The sequence below is a fragment of the Bombus huntii genome, chromosome 7, assembly GCF_024542735.1.
Source record: "Bombus huntii isolate Logan2020A chromosome 7, iyBomHunt1.1, whole genome shotgun sequence".
NCBI classification, from domain to species: domain Eukaryota; kingdom Metazoa; phylum Arthropoda; class Insecta; order Hymenoptera; family Apidae; genus Bombus; species Bombus huntii.
This window is the reverse complement of record NC_066244.1, coordinates 16560493-16579585: the sequence shown is the minus strand read 5'-3', so window position 1 is coordinate 16579585 and position 19093 is coordinate 16560493. Positions and strand designations below refer to the sequence as shown.

The 19093-nt window shown below is 34.3% G+C and overlaps 6 protein-coding genes across 6 annotated transcripts; 1 reads left to right on the top strand and 5 right to left on the bottom strand.

Annotated features, from left to right (window-relative positions):
• Positions 1–440: 440 nt before the first annotated feature.
• On the bottom strand, positions 441–1997 carry LOC126867933 (GSK3-beta interaction protein). The gene has a single exon (XM_050623035.1). The coding sequence runs from the start codon at positions 950–952 to the stop codon at positions 596–598; it is 357 nt and encodes a 118-aa protein (XP_050478992.1). The 5' UTR covers positions 953–1997; the 3' UTR covers positions 441–595.
• A 42-nt stretch (positions 1998–2039) lies between these two features.
• Positions 2040–9802, top strand: LOC126867940 (F-box only protein 39-like). Its single transcript, XM_050623043.1, has 7 exons — positions 2040–2574; positions 3322–3554; positions 4143–4307; positions 5069–5295; positions 6281–6439; positions 7061–7225; positions 7344–9802. The coding sequence occupies exons 1-7, from the start codon at positions 2383–2385 to the stop codon at positions 7493–7495; spliced, it is 1293 nt and encodes a 430-aa protein (XP_050479000.1). The 5' UTR covers positions 2040–2382; the 3' UTR covers positions 7496–9802.
• Positions 9590–12800, bottom strand: LOC126867899 (gastrula zinc finger protein XlCGF8.2DB-like). Its single transcript, XM_050622977.1, has 4 exons — positions 12661–12800; positions 12314–12400; positions 11559–11957; positions 9590–11022 (listed from the first exon to the last, which is right to left on the bottom strand). Exons 1-4 carry the CDS (start codon positions 12720–12722, stop codon positions 10503–10505), a joined length of 1068 nt encoding a protein of 355 aa, XP_050478934.1. The 5' UTR covers positions 12723–12800; the 3' UTR covers positions 9590–10502.
• On the bottom strand, positions 12694–15399 carry LOC126867914 (zinc finger protein OZF-like). Its single transcript, XM_050622999.1, has 2 exons — positions 15277–15399; positions 12694–13618 (listed from the first exon to the last, which is right to left on the bottom strand). The coding sequence occupies exon 2, from the start codon at positions 13552–13554 to the stop codon at positions 12694–12696; it is 861 nt and encodes a 286-aa protein (XP_050478956.1). The 5' UTR covers positions 13555–13618; positions 15277–15399.
• Positions 15282–16770, bottom strand: LOC126867394 (zinc finger protein 836-like). The gene is made up of 2 exons (XM_050621811.1): positions 16757–16770; positions 15282–16368 (listed from the first exon to the last, which is right to left on the bottom strand). The coding sequence occupies exons 1-2, from the start codon at positions 16768–16770 to the stop codon at positions 15282–15284; spliced, it is 1101 nt and encodes a 366-aa protein (XP_050477768.1).
• A 58-nt stretch (positions 16771–16828) lies between these two features.
• On the bottom strand, positions 16829–19093 carry LOC126867903 (gastrula zinc finger protein XlCGF7.1-like). The gene is made up of 2 exons (XM_050622982.1): positions 19062–19093; positions 16829–18743 (listed from the first exon to the last, which is right to left on the bottom strand). Exon 2 carries the CDS (start codon positions 18632–18634, stop codon positions 17720–17722), a length of 915 nt encoding a protein of 304 aa, XP_050478939.1. The 5' UTR covers positions 18635–18743; positions 19062–19093; the 3' UTR covers positions 16829–17719.

Here is a 19093-nt window from a genome sequence, read left to right as displayed (position 1 = left end):
TTTCACTAGTTACTTTAGTTCATTTAAATATCACATGATGAATTTGTCTATTTTATATCAGATTCTTGTTTTCGTACCGATTCTTTCGTTGTGTTAGATATGTATTTATATTAATGTATTTATATTTACTGAAGACAAGTGAAAGTAATTTATATATTAAATGAAATTATGTACCAATAGTTAAAAATAGGAATAATATATCGTATATGTTACAAATTCTGTTTAATGTATTATATTCAACAATAGTAGATAATTGGATGCAATTTTGTCAGCTAGAGAAAACTTTCTTGGTAGTATATGTATGCGCATATAATGCCAAAAGGAAGTTCCAAGATTTGGTATTATGTATCGAGTACGACACTTTCCTTGCAAATTACCGTGCACTCGGATATCTTCGGCTAGATTCGGATTGAATGAGTGCTGTGCAAAGAGAAAACGCATTTGACGAGAATCATAATTTATTTTAGATTTTAAACGCTTATTGTTGAAAGATGTGTGTATGTGTGTGTATTCAAACAATTGGAATTAGCACTTTATTTTCATCTATATTTAACTGTGTTTCATTTCACTATTAAAAAATTCTGATTAAATTTGTTCACTGTGAGTTACTTAATTGTTTAAGCTTATGAACAAGCGAATTTCCAAAGGAATCTCTATATTGCGGGCTAACGAAATTCAACAAGCTGTAGGGCGTTTCGTAGTGCTCGCTTTCTCTCTTTGATGTGTCGTCGTGTTCGTTACCAACGATGGTAAAACCAACACTTGATAGTTCTATGCAAAACTTCGAGCCCTCTAATGTAATCAAATTTAAGTAGAGGAAATGATTGTTATTTCGTAATTTTTCTGATATTTTGATGTCCGTTACATGTTGTTTTACGTCGTTGATAATGGTTTGCGCCTCAAGCTTCCAGTGATCCTTGTCCAGCTCTTTGTTATTTACCTCTTCCTTCATTCTCGCGTTTTAACAGCGTCAATAACCGTCTTTTTACGGACGCATGTAATATTCTAAACAAACTGACGATATTATAGTTCAACGTTACTAATCAACCTTTCGTCAATGTTGGAACAAATTCACAATTTGTTACGTTGAACAAAGTTCGTCTTATTCGTGCTAACAATAAGACGGCACGTGGACAGGTTAGAACCGAGAACCGAGGGTCAAAGACCAAGATTATACGATTATGTAACTATTTGGCGAACTTATTTCTCTCTTAAGGGATATATAATATCGCTTTTCAGTGACGACAGTGACTACGATCTGTCATCAGTTTAGACCTTGACACTGCGTAGTTGTAAATTTATGTTGTACATTCAATCCCACATATTTCTCGGTACATGTGCACTGAATGCACTATAGACCTGTACTAATTATGAATCATACTGCGTATGCAACTTCTCGCTTATCGCAACGCCATCTCATGACGTTCTCTGATACTAAATTTACCGCAACGAATAAGCGGGAAAATTTACTATCCTATAGAGCAGATAAAATATTATCCTATAAAGCAGATTTAAACGATCCTTGATCTTACATAAAGTTACTATGTTCCTGTTGATCTACGAGCAGAGCGCTAGCAAGCATTAAAAGATTTTTTAATTCAATTCAATTCAATTATGTCAAAGTGGTAAGCTATTAATAGCTTTTTAAGACAGCTTTTTAAAATTCCAAGTTTTGATAAATTAAAAAAATATAAGGTAGCAGCAAGAAAAGAATTTTATCCTTGTTCAATGTTCTCGTTTAGCAGTTGCTCAATAGCTACAAAAGAAACGTGATATCATTGTAACGAAGCTCACGTACATTTATTAATTTCATCTATAGAATGCAAAGTTCAATTGGGACTGGTCATACCTCTTATTATATTCCGCATCGAGGACCTCGGCAACATGGTCACATAATATTTCTATGATTATTAAAATATATATTACTACACTTTTTTTATCATTTTTTCTCCTTTCATAATCCCAAGCAACTTTAAATCAAAATTTATTGAAAATAGACGATCAACTTAAATGCTAATTCGAGCGCTCAATAACAATTTAATTCGATTTGAACCTGAATTCAACCATTTAATGTTTCGTATATTTCACTCTATAAATGGATCTCACGATTTTTAGAAATAATCAAGTTCGATTTGAATGCAAATTCAAGCGTTTCATATCACACGAATTTGATTCAATTGATCGTACGATTTTTAATAACAATCGAGATCTATTTGAATGTAAATTCAAGCGTTTAGTATCTCATGAATTCGACTTAATCGATCGTACAATTTTCAATGACGATCGAATCGATATCGCGAAGCAGGACAAGAGAACTTGACGAGGTTGCGACAGCTGCCCCAGCTACGTAGCGATGAAGACGGGCCAAGCTGATACTGGGAGATGTGGGATCAGCTGCCGGAGCTGATACTGACGCAGATATTCAGTCACCTCGGTCATGGAGACCGTGCCAATGTTGCACAAGTCTGTCGGCCATGGAACCGTGCACTTTCATCGCCAGTTCTTTGGCGTTCCATCACAGTCTTCATCGACCGTGATCTGCGTGGTGACTTCCCTTTGGCGGGAGAATTAGCCGTACGCAAACATTTGTGAAAAATAAAATATCTAATATCCATTCTCTTATACTACAGTCACACGATTCATTAATGGAACGTGTGAAATTGAAATTTTGAGTCTTTTGAAGAGTAATCGTCGGTGTTTAACCCTTTCAAAATTAACGAAACAATACATTTCAAATAATTAATGAGACTTTCAAAACGACCGTTAAATTGTTTTAATTCTTTTCGGAATCATTGACATCTTTTGCAACATAGGATTCTATCGTAAACGAGAAAGTATGTAATGCAAGGAGAAGAACGATTTCCTATCCATATATTTTACAAAAATAATCATTCAAATCCACAAAAATGCATCGTTGTGAATTTACAAAATTTCTGTGAGAAATTACGCATTGATCATTTTGATCATTTTGATAATTGCGTTAATAATAATACAAAATTAAATGAACTAATAAATTAAAAAATTCTATTCATTTTTTCAAATTTTAATGTATTATAGGCTCTATTTATTATTATGTTGTTGTATTCATAATTAAAAGGAAAATCGACCTAGAAAGGGTTAAACAGAATTAAAAATACAGATAAAGATTATTTTTGATAAAACGATAACAATTTTTGGTTATATTTGCATATCTGACATTCTTTTTACCCTAAAAGGAATCGACAGTAGTACTAAAATCAGATATACAGAAAAATACGATTACGAAATTTGTTTTATCGCATCTAATCTATCGAAATTCGATGATAATTACGTTTCGCTTAGGCACAATATGGACAGCATATGCGAAGTTTAGAACTAGCCTGGTCACGACCGTATCTCTTGCCAAGAGAAGCTCGCATAACTCGTAATATTCAAGCTGAGGCAGGCGCTGACTTTCTTACGATTGTACGAGCCAAGAACGTCCAATTGAAGAAACTGATACTCACCGATTGGATCTTCATTTGTAAATGGGGAAATAGAAGCAAACTGTTGTATGCTCTTGCAAACTTTTTAGGGTAATTAATCAGCCTTGCATCTGAGGATTTAATCAGAAATCTAGATAGATACTAAAAATAAATCACTTACTAGGTGTAAGAATTGTTTTTCTCCAGAAAACAAAGATTCAATGTCGTATCTTTCAAAAATGAAATATTATAGAACAAAAAGAGTTTAAAAATTTCCAAAAAACTGTAATTACCTTCCTATTTCTTAGAAGCTTGATAGATTTTATTCTATAAAATTTACTCGAATTAATATAATTGTAAACTTCCGTAAGCAAACTGCAACATTTCGTTCGTATTCTTAATTCCAAGTCTTTGTTTTTATTGAATTTTTACTGTATTCGATGAGAGCTTAGGAGAGTAAAAAAGAACAGTTTTCTTGGATATAAATGATCCAATTTGTCTATGCACTGTGAAAAGGTATATTTACCTACAAAAGGTTAATTTACATAAATTTGAAACATATCTTTTTCACGTTCTAAGCTGGGTTTATTCCTTATTTAAGTTCTGATGCACCATTGCCATGTTACACTAACCATTGCCATGGTTGCTCAACTTTTCTTAATCGATCCTCACTAACGTAATCAACATTTACGTATGTAGCTGTCAGCACAATCTGGAAACGCTAAGCCTGCTGAATGCGACTCTAGGAGTGAGCGACGTGTTGCGACTTCTCGCAAGTGCTTCCAAAGGGTCGACCGAGCATCTGGCGTATTTAGATCTTCGGGGTGCGTTTCGGGAATGGCAGGCGCCCCATAGCAATCCAAGGCACGTGAAGCAGCTTCATCGATCGACCTATGTCTTCGCAATTATCATTTTATTCAAAGGAATTGAAAGTTTCATAACAAAAATGATCCTTGTCGATTATTGTTTCTTCCAGAAAGTATAAAAAGATACTCTGATATCATCCATCTCTTCGAAATGAAATTTTCTTTGAACCCAGTTTCTTTCTAAGAAGTTAAGATAAAAGTTGCCTTGAGACATATTATTTTCTTAGTCTCAATTTAAACAGATTAACACAGATATTTATTATATTACACAATTTCTGACAGTGCCACGTCAATTACATGGTACAATTACGCCGAAGTACTGTATTGAATGAAGTCATGAATTTTTATACTTTGTGAATAATATTTAAAAATATCATTATTTTCTCTACTGCTGTTATCAGCTGTAATCACGTCGACGTGTTATTTTATAAGAATAATTAATCATGATATCCTGATAAAACAATATATATCTATGCTATTATAAATTTATAAAATTTCCACGACAAACTTTAAGTGTTCTTTTCTTGTCACTCTGATAGTATTAAAAATGGCTAATCTCATTCTATTTCTAATAAGATCCTGTATCTCAGTATATCTCATTGTTATCAGAAAAATTCTAATAATTCGGTGATCTTATCTTTACCTTGGTACATAAACATTATCTTGAGTCATACTGTTACACTATTACTAGTTTCGAAATGGTTAAAGAAAACATTAACTTTGACAAGTATAATCTTTGTCATAAACCAAATTTTACAGATATCTGCGTCTGTTGGGCCGATTTCGCGCGTTGACGATACTCAGGCTCGATTATCCAGCTCTATCCGACCAAACTCTAAACGCATTGACCAATGCAGCTCCGAGAGTGTTGAAGACATTGCATATATCAGTGAGAGATTCGGATTCCAGACATCACACGATCACTGACACAGCCTGGCACAATTTAGTGCTTGTATGCCCTGAGCTCACAGTGTCTTATACTATAGGTACAATATGATACAGAATGACGTAAAAGTAATCATTGATTTCCTTCCGCCTACGTCGAGGCAATATCGAGCTGGTGCTTCACGGTTATTACATTTTGTAATTTGCGAAGGCTTCCATTGTGCTTCGAGCAATTTAAAATCAAGTACAACTATGCTTGAGAAATTCGATTTAAAAATAGATGATTGCTTTTACGCCACTCTACCTAGCTATTGAAGTTTTTTTAAAACATTTCGTCGTCCATATTTTATATACTTTTGTTCGCATTAAGCGATTCTTATGATTTTCTGATATGATCGCGAAGAAAATTTCCAGAATAGATTTCTTTACATGAATGATCGATCAAGCAACCAATATCAGATTTTTAAATTAATTCAATTAGCTATTATAGAAATTTCAACGACTTTGAAAATGTATTTTGTTAATGAGTTTCAAGTAAATAAAATACAATAGAGTCTTGATTATTTAGATTAATCATACGCTGTTCAGATAATGAAACCGCTATATGTTTTTAGCCGAGAGAAGATCATTTATCTTAAAATATTTTATAAACATGAATATTGCATAAGAACAAAAGTTTTCTTTTTTACTAAAAATCAAACAGTCTTTTATATTTGTATTTTTATTCTTCTATCTTCCTTACAAGAGATCGTTCACGAATTTTTTACTAATCAATTTTTTGATAATTGCTCCTTCCAGTAATAGATGTTCCGATAATAAATCGATACTCTGTTGCATTACTAAAGAATGACGATTGATATGGTAAAAAGTAAAAATGAATTGAGTGTCAGATGTAAATAAAATATTAGAAAGCACGAAGATATCTATAGCAAAAGGATATTTAATGGAAAAGAATCGGTAAGATCGGCTCTGAAAAGTAATTAAACGCTTCGATATAGACACAAATCATGTTAAAAGAATCGCTCAATGTATCGACGAGAATGAGTGATCCTATGCATAATTTAGCTTGTTAAGTTTGATTTTCAGTTAACATATCCCATTACGAAGATATGTGCTACTTCCTGCTGCCCAGTGTGCCATTGGCTAGGTTTCAAATGTTCAGCGGTCACGTGTGGGATCAGAGTAGATCTCGCAATTTCAGAAGCACCGTCGGACTGCTTATTACCCATTATACCAACACGCTCGGTATTATAAATTCTTCCAAATCCTACACGCTTTGAACACTGTCCACGAGACGTTTCCTCATGCGGATCTCGCATGGTCTATTTCTTGACGCGGTAACTGTCGCAATAAAGCTCGCTGAATCTCGGTACTTTGGCCATTGTCCCCTTCCAATTGTGTAACTCTACACATTATTGAAACGAACCACTGTTTCTGTGTTTAATGGTTTGAAAATGTCAAAAGTATCGTTCAGCAGCTCTTGTATTAAAAATAGAACGATTACAACTAGATCGTGAATGTTTATGCATTTGTTGAAAATTCGAAGACGCAAAAAAGCGTATGACATATAAAATATATGAAAATGTAGATACAAGGTGGTTTATAAGGCTGTTTCCTTAATTATATTTGCAGAAATATGAATTTGCATAAATGTCAACAATTTAATTATATTTTATTAAACCGAATTAAATATCTACTAAATTAAATAAACCATTAAATTAAATATCTTAGTAAATTTCATTAAATTTTATTACTGTAATTTTTCAATCCGAATTAAGATTCCAGAAAAATATTTTTAATTACTCGATTTTATATGATATTTGTTGGTTATAAGAATAATTACGATTAATGGCCATATCGTTACAGCTGAAGTAATGTTACAACTCAGAAACAATCGTGAGATGCTCGACGATTTGCTGGTCTCCATGCTGATGCGTTGTAAACATCTAACGAGATTACAGTACGACGGTATAATAAGAAGTCTTGATACCCTGCGGGACATCTGTCAGCTTCAAGCTGAAAGCAAGACGCGTAAGAATCCAAACATTTATTCAATAGAATCAATTTCAGTTTTAAAATCGTATATTTTCATTTAAGAGTTAACACAGCATTAAAATATTATTCATGTTTAAAAAAAAAAATAAAATAGTTTTTCGTACGATCCACGTGAAGCCACGTAATGTTAATGCCCGAAATCGTGCCATATTGAACGACATAAACTACCATTACGATCACAAAATGATGGAACAAGGAGTAGATTTTCGTATCGAAGATCCAGCCTCGGTTTTGGTGTTCTATTAAAATGTTAATTTCCCACCTGTCCACCGGTATCTGTCCCACTCATATCTCTGATTATTACAGCCAAAAAATAAAACAATGCCCTCTATCTCTCTGCGATTTATTCTTTTTGTCCTTTTGATTCTATTTTGATCTTTGGCATTTATTTCGATAGACATTTGTCGTTTGTTAAATATTTTTACAGTACACAGAATTTCCTTTTCATTACTAAATTTACCTTTTATTATTATGTAAAATAATATGTGCTACACTATTGAATCTTTCAATGTCGAAGGATTATTAATTATTAAATAATAACTGAAACAGACAATCCAATAATAAACTTACGCTGTTGTGAAATCATTTTTTTCGCTTTATTATTGTCGATACAAAAACATTGACAGTATTATCGGGTGAGTTAATTTAATAATAAATATGACATTGTAAAATAGTCTGGCAGTAACAATTTATAGAAATATCTAGAAGCAGTCAATAATAATAAAAAATTCGTATTCGCTAGCATTATCCCAGAGCTTTTAATAAACGGGATTTAGGAAAAATTGTCTCGCTGTTTGTACAGCATGAATGATCGTAATCAGCACATGTATAAAAAGTATTTAAAAAAGTGTATAAAAAAGTACAAGTTTAAATTGATGTTAAATATATCACATAATTTCATGATGGTCTTTTTTTGTACAGCTAATAATCGATGAGTAAGTCGTCGATTTTTAGTTGGATTATATTCTTATCGAACAACAGAGAGTAACTAATAGCTGAAGAATTTTTATTGTTTTTTGATTGATAAAAATCGATTGTTATATGATTGACTTCCGATCGATTAAACCAAGTGTTTCTTTTAAGTAAGAATTCTACGAGTTTTACTATCGACGAAGAAAATATTTTTCTTACAATCATCGTAAAATCGTACCTTGCATGATGTTAATCGAGGACGCAGGAAAAAATATGACAAATCCATTTTAGCTGATTTTTAAATCGTGCTCGGTGGTTGAAAGGAAATATATTTTTCAAACATTCAGATATGCAACAAAAATACATATTTAACACCAAAACAAAATAAAACGAGATCTAGTGATGTGTAATATATCCTTTTGCAGTGCTCTTAAATTCGAAAATTGTTCCCCTGTAAAGAAACAAAACAAAAAGGATCTTTCATATTTTTCTCTGTGACCTTCAATCGATATACTTTACATCCACGATATAGCACGATACTTTTGCTAGTGCAACTAGGTTAAAAACGGCTTGTTACACCTTAATACTAGTATCAAGGACGGCTTTATGGTCGCAGAGATTCCAAGTATTTGCTAACTCTGCACATTAAAAAACACACGTGTATGTATCTATAAAGAAAAGTTTCTAAAATTTTCTTAAGAGTAGCATCTCTTAAAAAGAGTAAAAATTTCTTAAGAAATACAAATATCATTCGTATCGTTATTTTCGTTGTTTCGTGAACATTTGCCTTCATAATTTTTACATAAAAGAAGAGAACGCATATACATATACGTAAATTACATCGATAAGAAGAACCTACGATGAAAGCTGCCTTCTTTAAAAGCGATCGATTTCGATGCTAATCCGCTTGAGATGAATGGTGACTATATCCTTAAACGGTGGCCTGATTTCACGAGAGTTTTCTAAAAGTACCTCAAGGGTCATAAATTGCACAAGGGTCTCCCAGTATTAAACGATCGAGCTGTGTCAATCTGCTCGATGAATAGAAATAAGAAACAACGGGAATACGATACATGTCGGCTATTCTTATTGACAGAATGCCTGACACAGTTTCAAAATTGAATTTAATATTTTAGGGATCGCAGGTCTGTTTCTTGTACACTTAGACGCTATCATATTGGATTCTTTTATTATTTATTGTCATGCACTGATTTTTATTTTGTACGAGTTCTTTTAAAGTTCCTTGTGAACTATGACTTTTCAACATCTAATGTAGTTTTTTTCTTTTCTGTCTAATTAATACTGCAATCCCCATTCGTATTATCTTGGAATTAAAATATTTCAATTTAAGACTGGGTCTATTAAAATCGATTTTGAACATTTAAATATTGTGTGTGGAAATACGTATAATACTTGTAGTATTTCAAGTAATACATATACTACGAGAATTTTACCATCGTTGCAGATTTATATATAATTTCGAGTTTAAAAACAATATACGAATACATTTTCGATTTTATGTTTGAACAATGGCTTTTCTCACGTAAGCTGTTTGAGGAACATCTCCAAGACTCAATCTTGAATAACCGTAACTTCAAATTGCTGGCATTTAAACTATAAAAAATACCATCTTTTTAATATCGTAAATACGGAATAAGAATGAGCCTTAAGTAAAGCTAAAATTCTCGAATAGGACATCTACGCATAACATTCATCGAGAAAGTCAAAGAAAGTCTTACTTTGCTCTACATTACGAAACACAAATGACGCAAATGAGGTAAATAATTTAAAATAAGATAACTAGAAAAACATTCAAATGCATCATAAATATCAGCAGATATTAAGTACCAATACCTATTAGTCCTAATACTTATTGCTCTGCAGTATATACAGGGCGGTTGGTAATTGGTGGTAGATGCGGAAAGGGGGTGATTCTACGCGAAAAAAGAAGTCGAAAATATAGAATAAACATTTAAAAAAAATTTTTTTTTTAATTTTTCTATCTAGGCAACAATCTACAGTGAGATCCGTTATAACAAGGTGTGATAAAGTGCACGCGTACCGAGCGAAAATTCAAAGTCGATTTTCTCGAAAACAAAGCCTCAAACGAAAAATTTTTATTCTATATTTTCGACTTTTTTTTCGCGTAGAATCACCCCCTTTCCGCTTGTACCACCAGTTACCAACCACCTTGTATAATTAGAATGACACTTTCGCCTTATAAAAGTTGTAGAAATAGTCCCAGTCTTACCTTGAGCACCGGATTCTTTCCAACAAAACCGGAAGCCCCTATTCTGTCTCAAACATGTTTCTCACATATCGAACAATCGTCTGGTCGGCCTCAACGACAGGACTTCATGTGAGTGTTCAGGACAGTCCTGGTGACGAAACCTTTTCCACATCGAGGACAAACATACGGTCGTTCACCGGTATGATAACGTTTATGCACGACCAACGTGGATCTCTGCGTGAAAGCTTTGCCACACTGGTCGCAAGAATACTTTCTCTCGCCAGTGTGTGTGACATTATGAGTCCTGAGCAATGTTTCACAGGCGAAACACTTGCCACACACCTCGCAGGTATAAGGCTTTTCGCCGGTGTGCGATCGATTGTGAATTTCGAGACCTTTTGCGGTTTTTAATTCTTTCCCGCAAAGAGCGCATAAATATCGACGTCTTTCGTAATTTGGCATATCACCGTGAGCTTTCACTTTGTGTTGTTTCAAGACCGATTTGTACTTGTAAACCTTCCCACAGACGTCGCATTTGTGTTCCGTGGTGTTCTGCGGACTGTCAGCTTCGAGCTTCTCTTGAATCAACGTTGTTGGATCGTAGTGGTACAAACGGTTATGCTCCTTTAGGCTACGTTAATTTGAGAGATTAGGATTTTGTGAAATTTTCTACATGATAATCGAAAGATTGAGATTATCTAACATTTTCTAATTTAATTAATTGAAAGATTAGGATTTTGCGAAATTCTTTTAATGATTTAAGGTATTGAGATATATGACGTGTTTCGTAATTCGAGAAGAGTCAGATTTGTTGAGAATTTGGCACAAGGACTCTCCCCACTTACGTATGAAGGGTACAGGAGAGAAACACGATATTTTTGCTATCTATCTGTTTTTATATAATTTGCAAATATCGATTACCGTGAGATTAGCTATTCTCTTGGTTTTATATAAAACTTTTTCAGTTTATCATCTATAATTAAAATAAATATATTTCTCTCTTCTCGACTAATCATAATTAATTAGTCATCAAGTGACTTGCAACATAAACTTATCGTATCCTCTATGTGTAGCCTTCATATATTCTCGCCACAGTGTTGCCTTCGCGTGACTATGAATTAAAATGATTGTATATTAGAATGAAGTCATAGGACAATATTATCATACCTGTACGCGTCGTTGAACGTAGTACCACAAGCGTTACATTGTTGAAACTGCATAAAGTTATGCATAGTTGTGTGTGTCATCAAGGAATCCTTGTCTACGAAGTTCTCGCTACAGATTTCACAGGTGAACTTCATTTCTCGATGGTGTCGTTTCGTATGTCTTTCCACATCAGTCGCATTCACCCCCATGAAACTGCATTCAGTGCAGGGGATCGTTTTAGGAGTGTGAGATTTTTTCACATGGGCGTTTAGCATAAACTGCTGCGGATATGTCTTCCCACACGTGACACATTTGAAGGGTCTATGGATACCGTGAACGATCCTCAGATGAGCTACTAATCTGGTTACGAAGTGGAATTTTTCTTGACAAAGCTCGCAGACTTTCTCGTTCCCCTCGAACCTGAAAGGTTTAGTTTAGAATCGAAATCGTCTCCGTGGGATCATTGAAAATCGTTCCATTTTTTTATTTATTCTTATTCATCAAGGAATTTTATCAAAATCGATGATCATTCAATTGTTATTTCTTTTATCTTTACGTTTAAGGAAATTATTTATGGACCAGTTTTGTAATAAGTCATCGGAAAAGATTCTTGTCTTTTAAATGGATTTTATTCGAATTTGTGTGTATGAACCTTTATTTCAATTTGAATTGCTTGCGTGTAACCGAAATGATTGTGTGAAATTTATATATGTACGCGTAACAACGTAGACTACTTTATTTAATTCTGATCATAGAAAATATCTAACAAAACTCACTTTTGTCCAGGATCGAGAAGAATATCCTCGTTCTTGATTCTGAAATCTTCGCAGCTGCTAAGCACGTCGTGATCGTTGTCCCAGTGGCTGGAATGAGGGAACCTTCATTGACAAAGCTACACATTTACAGAAAGCATCATGTATGGTTTCATAATCAGAATCAACACTGAAATTCATACATTAAAATACGAAGCTTCCGATGCTTTTGTAAATGCGCGTACCTAAATCCACCATCACCATCTAGTACGATTTTCAATAAAATACAAGATTCTATTCGTATGAATCATCATCCTTTTATTAAAAACGAACAAATTTCATTGATAACAAAAAGAATTACGAACTCACACACGTATCTCTTTATTAGACGATCTCGTTCGCAATTAAGTTTCGAGCTGCGTAGTTTTCTCATGAATCTTTCGATGTTTCTTCAGGAAACTCGCAGAAACGAATCCCTTCCCACAATCCGCGCATTGATACGGTCTTTCCCCGGAATGGTACCTAAGATGTAATATCAAAGAAGTCCTCTGTGTAAACCTTCTTCCACACTGCGAGCAACCGTATGGTTTCTCTCCAGTGTGCACTCGCCGATGAACAGCGAGGTTTTCTTTGCTAGAGAACTGTTTGTCGCATAAACCGCATTTTACGATCTTCTCGTTAACGTGGCCCCGCCTATGCACCATCAATCTCCTCTTGGAAGACAACACTGCCCCGCATAGATCGCATAAATGCTTCATTTTCTCGTACAAACCGTGTCGTTGCTTCAAGTGCCTTTCCAAGAACAATTTTCGCGTGAAACCCTCCAGGCAAATTGTGCACACGTGCTTCTTTGTCACGTCATTTCTTAATTCTAACTGCGAGACACTCGCATGATGCGTTCTTAAGTGATTTGTCAGGTTCTTCTTGTAAGGGTATGACTTGCTACAGTGATCACATTTGTACAATTGCTTCCTAGTATGAACATTTATATGTTCTAAGTATTCTGTTCTCAGGAAGAAGCCTTTTTCACATTGTTCGCATTTAAAGGAATAGTCTTTGGTGTGTCTTCGACGATGGCTCTCGAGGTTTGACTTTTGGTTTGATCTATAGTTGCATAAGTCGCAAGCGAATCTTTTGAAACCAGTGTGAATTAATTTGTGACGAGCTATGTTCATGGGACTTCTGAAAGTTTTGCCGCACTCGTCACAGCTGAAGGCTCTGTCGATACCATGGAGGTTCTTCAGGTGTTCTACCAGCTTCCTCATGTGACAGAAGCAGGCTCCACATTTGATGCATTCGTGAATTGCTCGAGAAATTGCTCTTCGCGATCTGAAACAGAAACAACGATAAAGTGCACGAAGTAATTTAGATAATGAAGGAATAAATGTGCAACTACGTGGAATTATTATAGTACTTATTTGTTTAGAATGAATGTTCTTCTGTGATGATTTTTGTTGTTCTTCGTTAAGTTTTACTATATACCTACCGATATACGATGGCGTGCAATGAAATTTTACGAGAATCTCGTACATGTTATACATATGAAAAATTGTTCTTTTTGTGGAAATGAAATGTGAATATTATTTTAAGAAAATCAAATTTTAGTAAGTTGAAGTAGGAATTTATTAGAAGAAATAATAGACGATATATATGCGTATCGTTTTTAAATGTTTTATAACCAATTATTAAATGTACATAAAGCTTCATACACTTTCTGTTACAAAAGTTTTGTAACGTATAAATATATGTGATTAATATTCATTTAATATTTAAGTCTCGGAGAATTATTCATTTTTTTCGTTGAAGATAATGTTTGTTTAATGTTGATTCTTTGTGGAACGTTTTCGCCTCAAAATTACAAAACTGTTTTACGTCTTAATTTTTGAGTTTGATGTTTTAGTTATAGGTGATAAATATTCGAGATGATCTGAGAAACAGTATAGTTTTAATATGTAATTATAATCAACCCTTTCGTGACCAAATATTGTTTAAATCGTGGTAAAAGAACTTTTTTGTAGTTATCGATAATACAAATAAATTTGCTCCGGTTTTTTTTCTTGTAAGGAAGACATAGTTATAATGTATACAAATTTACTATAAACAAATACACCTATTGTTTACTCACTTAATAACATTTAAGAATACAATGTTACTCGTACGCAACGTAGAGAACAAACAGACTGAAGTCTGCATTATGAACGAAGTACTTTAAATGTCAAATTATCTAACACAAATTGTGCTATCAATATTAATAAAATAAACAACGAATAATTAAATCTTCTCTGAAACAATGTCTCGTGAAAATTTCTCTATAACACCTTATTCGACGCAATATAAACTTTAATTGATCGTTTCACCCTTATATAACTGTCTTTCGATCTAACACTAATGCTTTAGAAACTTATATTGTCTGTAGCTTCTAAATGTAAATTATATCTTTCTAATAAAATTAAAATACTCACAGAAGCAAATAAAATATTTTGCTACTTGTCAATAGATTTACTCTTCGAAAGAAAAAGGAAAAGCATATTTCTTTTCCTTATCTTTGTTGAATTTTAATAAATATAAGGATACAAACATAACGAGAATCAAATTACACTACTCAGTCGTTATAAGTACCATTACTATTAGATTGCGGATGTTGTTACATTTTTGGTAAATTTAAGGATATAAAAATCTACAAAATGTATACAAAACATACACGATATGCTTTTGCATATATATCTTTATATGTAAAATATTTAAAGTAAAATAATCATCATAATATTTAACACACGGAATAAATTTCTTTACATTTACAAATTTCATAGACATTCATAGTCTAGACGTAATGATGATCAATATCAAAACAAGTCACATTATACCTAGAAATAACAGAAAATTAACACTATTTACGCTTAGAAGCACCAGACAACATAAACTTCAAAACCACAAGAACAGATTCACAAAGTTCAAAAACACACGAACGTTCCAGTTACTCCACTCACTTCACCTAATTCTCCTTCTTCTCCATCGCGGCATCGTTCAGTCCCTGAGTAAAATCTGCGATGATCTTTCTAACGGAGATCACAGGGAGCTGTGGCAGAGGTCCAGGATGTCGCTTCCTGTGACAGATCAGTCCCGGTTTTTGCGCAAACTTCTGTCCACAAATATCACAAGTATACGGTCTTTGACCTGTGTGTATCAGAATATGTTGCTCCTGAGCAGTTCTTCTCGGGAACTTCTTGCCACAAACCGGGCAAGAGAACGGCCTGATACCTTCGTGGATCCTCAAATGAAGGTCCAGATCCCTCTTTTGACCAAAAGTCTTACCACAAGTCTGGCAAACCACTTTCTCCTTCCTCTTGTGCCACAACAGATGTTGCTCCAGGTTCTTCTGGGTCGTCATACAACGTTTGCACAAATTACACTGGTACGCAGTCTTGTAGTGCTTGTATTTCATGTGAGACTTCAAGGAAGGCACGCTCTTGCAAGCGTGACCGCAAACTGTGCAAATAATTGGAGATGCGTTGCTATGCATTTGCTTCGCGTGCTGCACCATGTCGTTCTTGATCTTGAATTGTTTCCCACAGACTGCACACGAATAGTCGAACCTGCTGGTGTGCTTTCGAATGAAATGATCCTTCAACGTCCACCTGTTGTTGCTTTTATATTCACAGATACTGCACGGATATAGTACAGGACCATGAACTTGCTCCGAGTGCTGTTTCAAGTCTTTTCTTAGCCCGAATGTTTGGTTGCAAGTTTTACAGCGATGTCTGTGTTGCTTCATGTGCGACGCTAGAAACGACTTCCGGTTGAACTGTTTGCCACAGAAGTCACACTCCAGTAGAGGTTCAGTTTGCTTTTTCGAGATTCTTGCTTCAATTTTATTGGTTCGACTTGGTTCGATTTTCAACTTTTTTGTTGTACAACCTACGGATGTTACAGTGCGAATTTTTAAGTTCATTCTTCTGATTCTTTCCCTTTGTCGCCTTCGTTCCGTTTTTGCCAAGGAGTACGAGTTTTCTATTTTGATGAAACAAGGTTCTTCCAGAGGATTCGTGTCGCTACCATTAAGAGGGTCCAGTGCAGGAGAACTAAAACAGATTGAAGTAAAGTTGTTAGGTTTTGGTATCTACAGGGTGGTTTTGACAATGCTGCTATATGGAGAGCTTACTTACTTGAAACATCTTTAGCAGATGAACGTTTCACGAAGTTTCGATTAGAAATATTTTTGCGTAGGAACAGAGATCTTTGTATGAAGCAATGGAATATTTTGTGTATACTAAGATAGGTATTTTGTAGGTAATTCAATCGTAATTAATGTGTAATTTTTATCACACCGTTCGATTTCTCACGATATGAATTTCAATGTAAAGTATTTTCGAAATATTTTTGATGAAAATTCGTCAGTTTTCTTTGTATCATATGTTGTTCGAAGATAAAAATATTTATTTGTTATAATGGAAATTTTTTCATACTTACTTTTTCCTTAACATTTTTCTCAATATGAAATAATATTATAGGAAGTATACTACGATATTTATAATTTACAAGTTTTATTTAACCACAGTTTTATTAAAAAGTTTGGAATACAATAAGAAATACAAACAACATTCGTAGAAAACATTTTTAAAATATAAAAATTCATGCTTCATCGATAAAGAAACGATAGAAACAACTGTATTGTTTAAAAATCTTAAAAATATTTATAAAAACCCAAATACTCGTTCTTAGTACAAAAATGTCAATCCAAAAGTGGTAGCCTAAAAAGCAATATTAAAGTGTCTTATAAAAAAATGCCGTAAAATTGTACGTTACGCTTAATTTGTAAAATTACAAATGCACTGTTTTATAGTGAAAAATTCGTAGAAACCGTGAATTAATAGGTAAATTCAAGCTCTGTACATAAGTAAAACGAAACGAATAAAATTCCTCGCTTATTCGATAATATCCAACAATCAGCGACATGAAATATATGAAAAGAGTGAAGTACGCCGCTTCAATATTCAAATTACATATATTTCTTCGAAACAAAAATAGATTTTTCAGACGTATCGATAAACTCTTCAATAATCCATTCGCTATCCTATTAACTCATTAAGGACCAGTAAAATTCAATCCATTCACGATAAAATGTAAAATTCTGCTTTTGTAAGAATACTGTTTGCGAGGAAGGATTGCAATATTGCACCTGGATCCTAGATTTATAATTTCCTGAAATTTAAAGAAATTGAGAATTTGTGATACTATATTAAACTATAATTTCTTTAAATCATAGAAATTTATTGCGTGCTTGCGACTTGCTACTATTCCAACGATGCTGATCTACGCATTTTTTGCGTATTATTTCATCGTTTGACCCTGAATGATTTAACGTAGTTATTCACAGCTTTTCTTTACGTCAATCCCAAACCTCTTACAACCTCGCTCATTCGAATTACCCATTTATTCAATTTTAATAATCGTATTCTTCATAGTGTATTCCTTAGTGAACTCCGTGACGATATTCTTGATGGATACGACAGGCAATGGAGGCAGAGGTCCAGGATGGCGCTTCCTATGGCAAATCAGCCCAGGTTTCTGAGCAAACGCTTGCCCACAGATATCGCAAATATACGGTCTCTTTCCCGTATGAATGAGAACATGCTGCTCTTGGGCAGTCTGTCTTCTGAATGTCTTTCCACAAACAGGACAAGGAAAAGGCTTGACTCCTGTATGCACTCGCATATGAGAGTCCAAATCCCGACCTCGAAATCTCTTTCCACACGTGGGGCACAGTACCTTTTCCCTGGTCTCGTGCCAGGTTAAGTGTTGCTCCAAATTCTCTTGAGTCGTCATCCCTCTTCTGCAGATTCTGCAGATAAACTCAGGCTTATAGTGTCTGTACTTCATATGAGCTTTAAGAGCATGAAGATTCTTGCTGAAGTGGCCACAAACGTCGCACACTATCGGTGGCGCGTCGCTATGATTTTGTTTCACGTGATGGTTCAATGCTTTCTTTATCTTGAATTGTTTGCCACAAGTGTCGCAAGCGAAATTGTAATTAGTCGTATGTAGACGAATGTAGTGATTCTTCAGTGTTCCCTTGTTGTTGCTTTTGTATTCGCAAACACTGCAATCGTACACTTGACGTCGATGGATCTTCTCTATGTGAGAAGCTAGGTATCGACGAAGTCTGAAAGTCTTCGGACAGTCTGAACACTTGTGTCTGTGTTTCTTCAAATGCTCCGCCAAGTTACTCTTCTTCAAGAACTTCCGTCGACAGTGGTCGCATTCTAGACGAGTCAAGGTTTTCTTTTTGGATCGTTGGCCAGGATTGTTTTGAAGAGATACTGCGGTTTCCTCTTGGCTAGCGGACATAATCTCGAAGTTTTCTTTGTCGATCCAATTCTCGTATACCTCGGGGAGCTCTAACGGTAAGTGAGCCTGCGAGTCGGTCTTGAATTCTTCGCTCAAAGGATCCAAGATTCTAAAACAGAAAATTAAGTAGATCGTGTTATCTTTGGTCTAGGAAACCGTAGGATATCGTATGGCTAGAAACTTATCGTTAAAAATTCTGAAATTATGTTTTCTTCCGAGTAAATCAAGAAATGTATACGTTCTGAAAACTTATTTATTTTTGGAATATATTGTTTTCACTGAAACATTATTTTCAAACGTGTTATATATTTAGCAACCATATTTTATTGATTTAGTAATCGCTGAAACCTAAACGTAATTTTCTGTGAATATTCTTTATAAAAATAAAAATCTTAGAAGATAATTCTAGTATCTGTATTCGTCATACCTTCTCGCTCTTCTAATGCGATCCAGAACAGT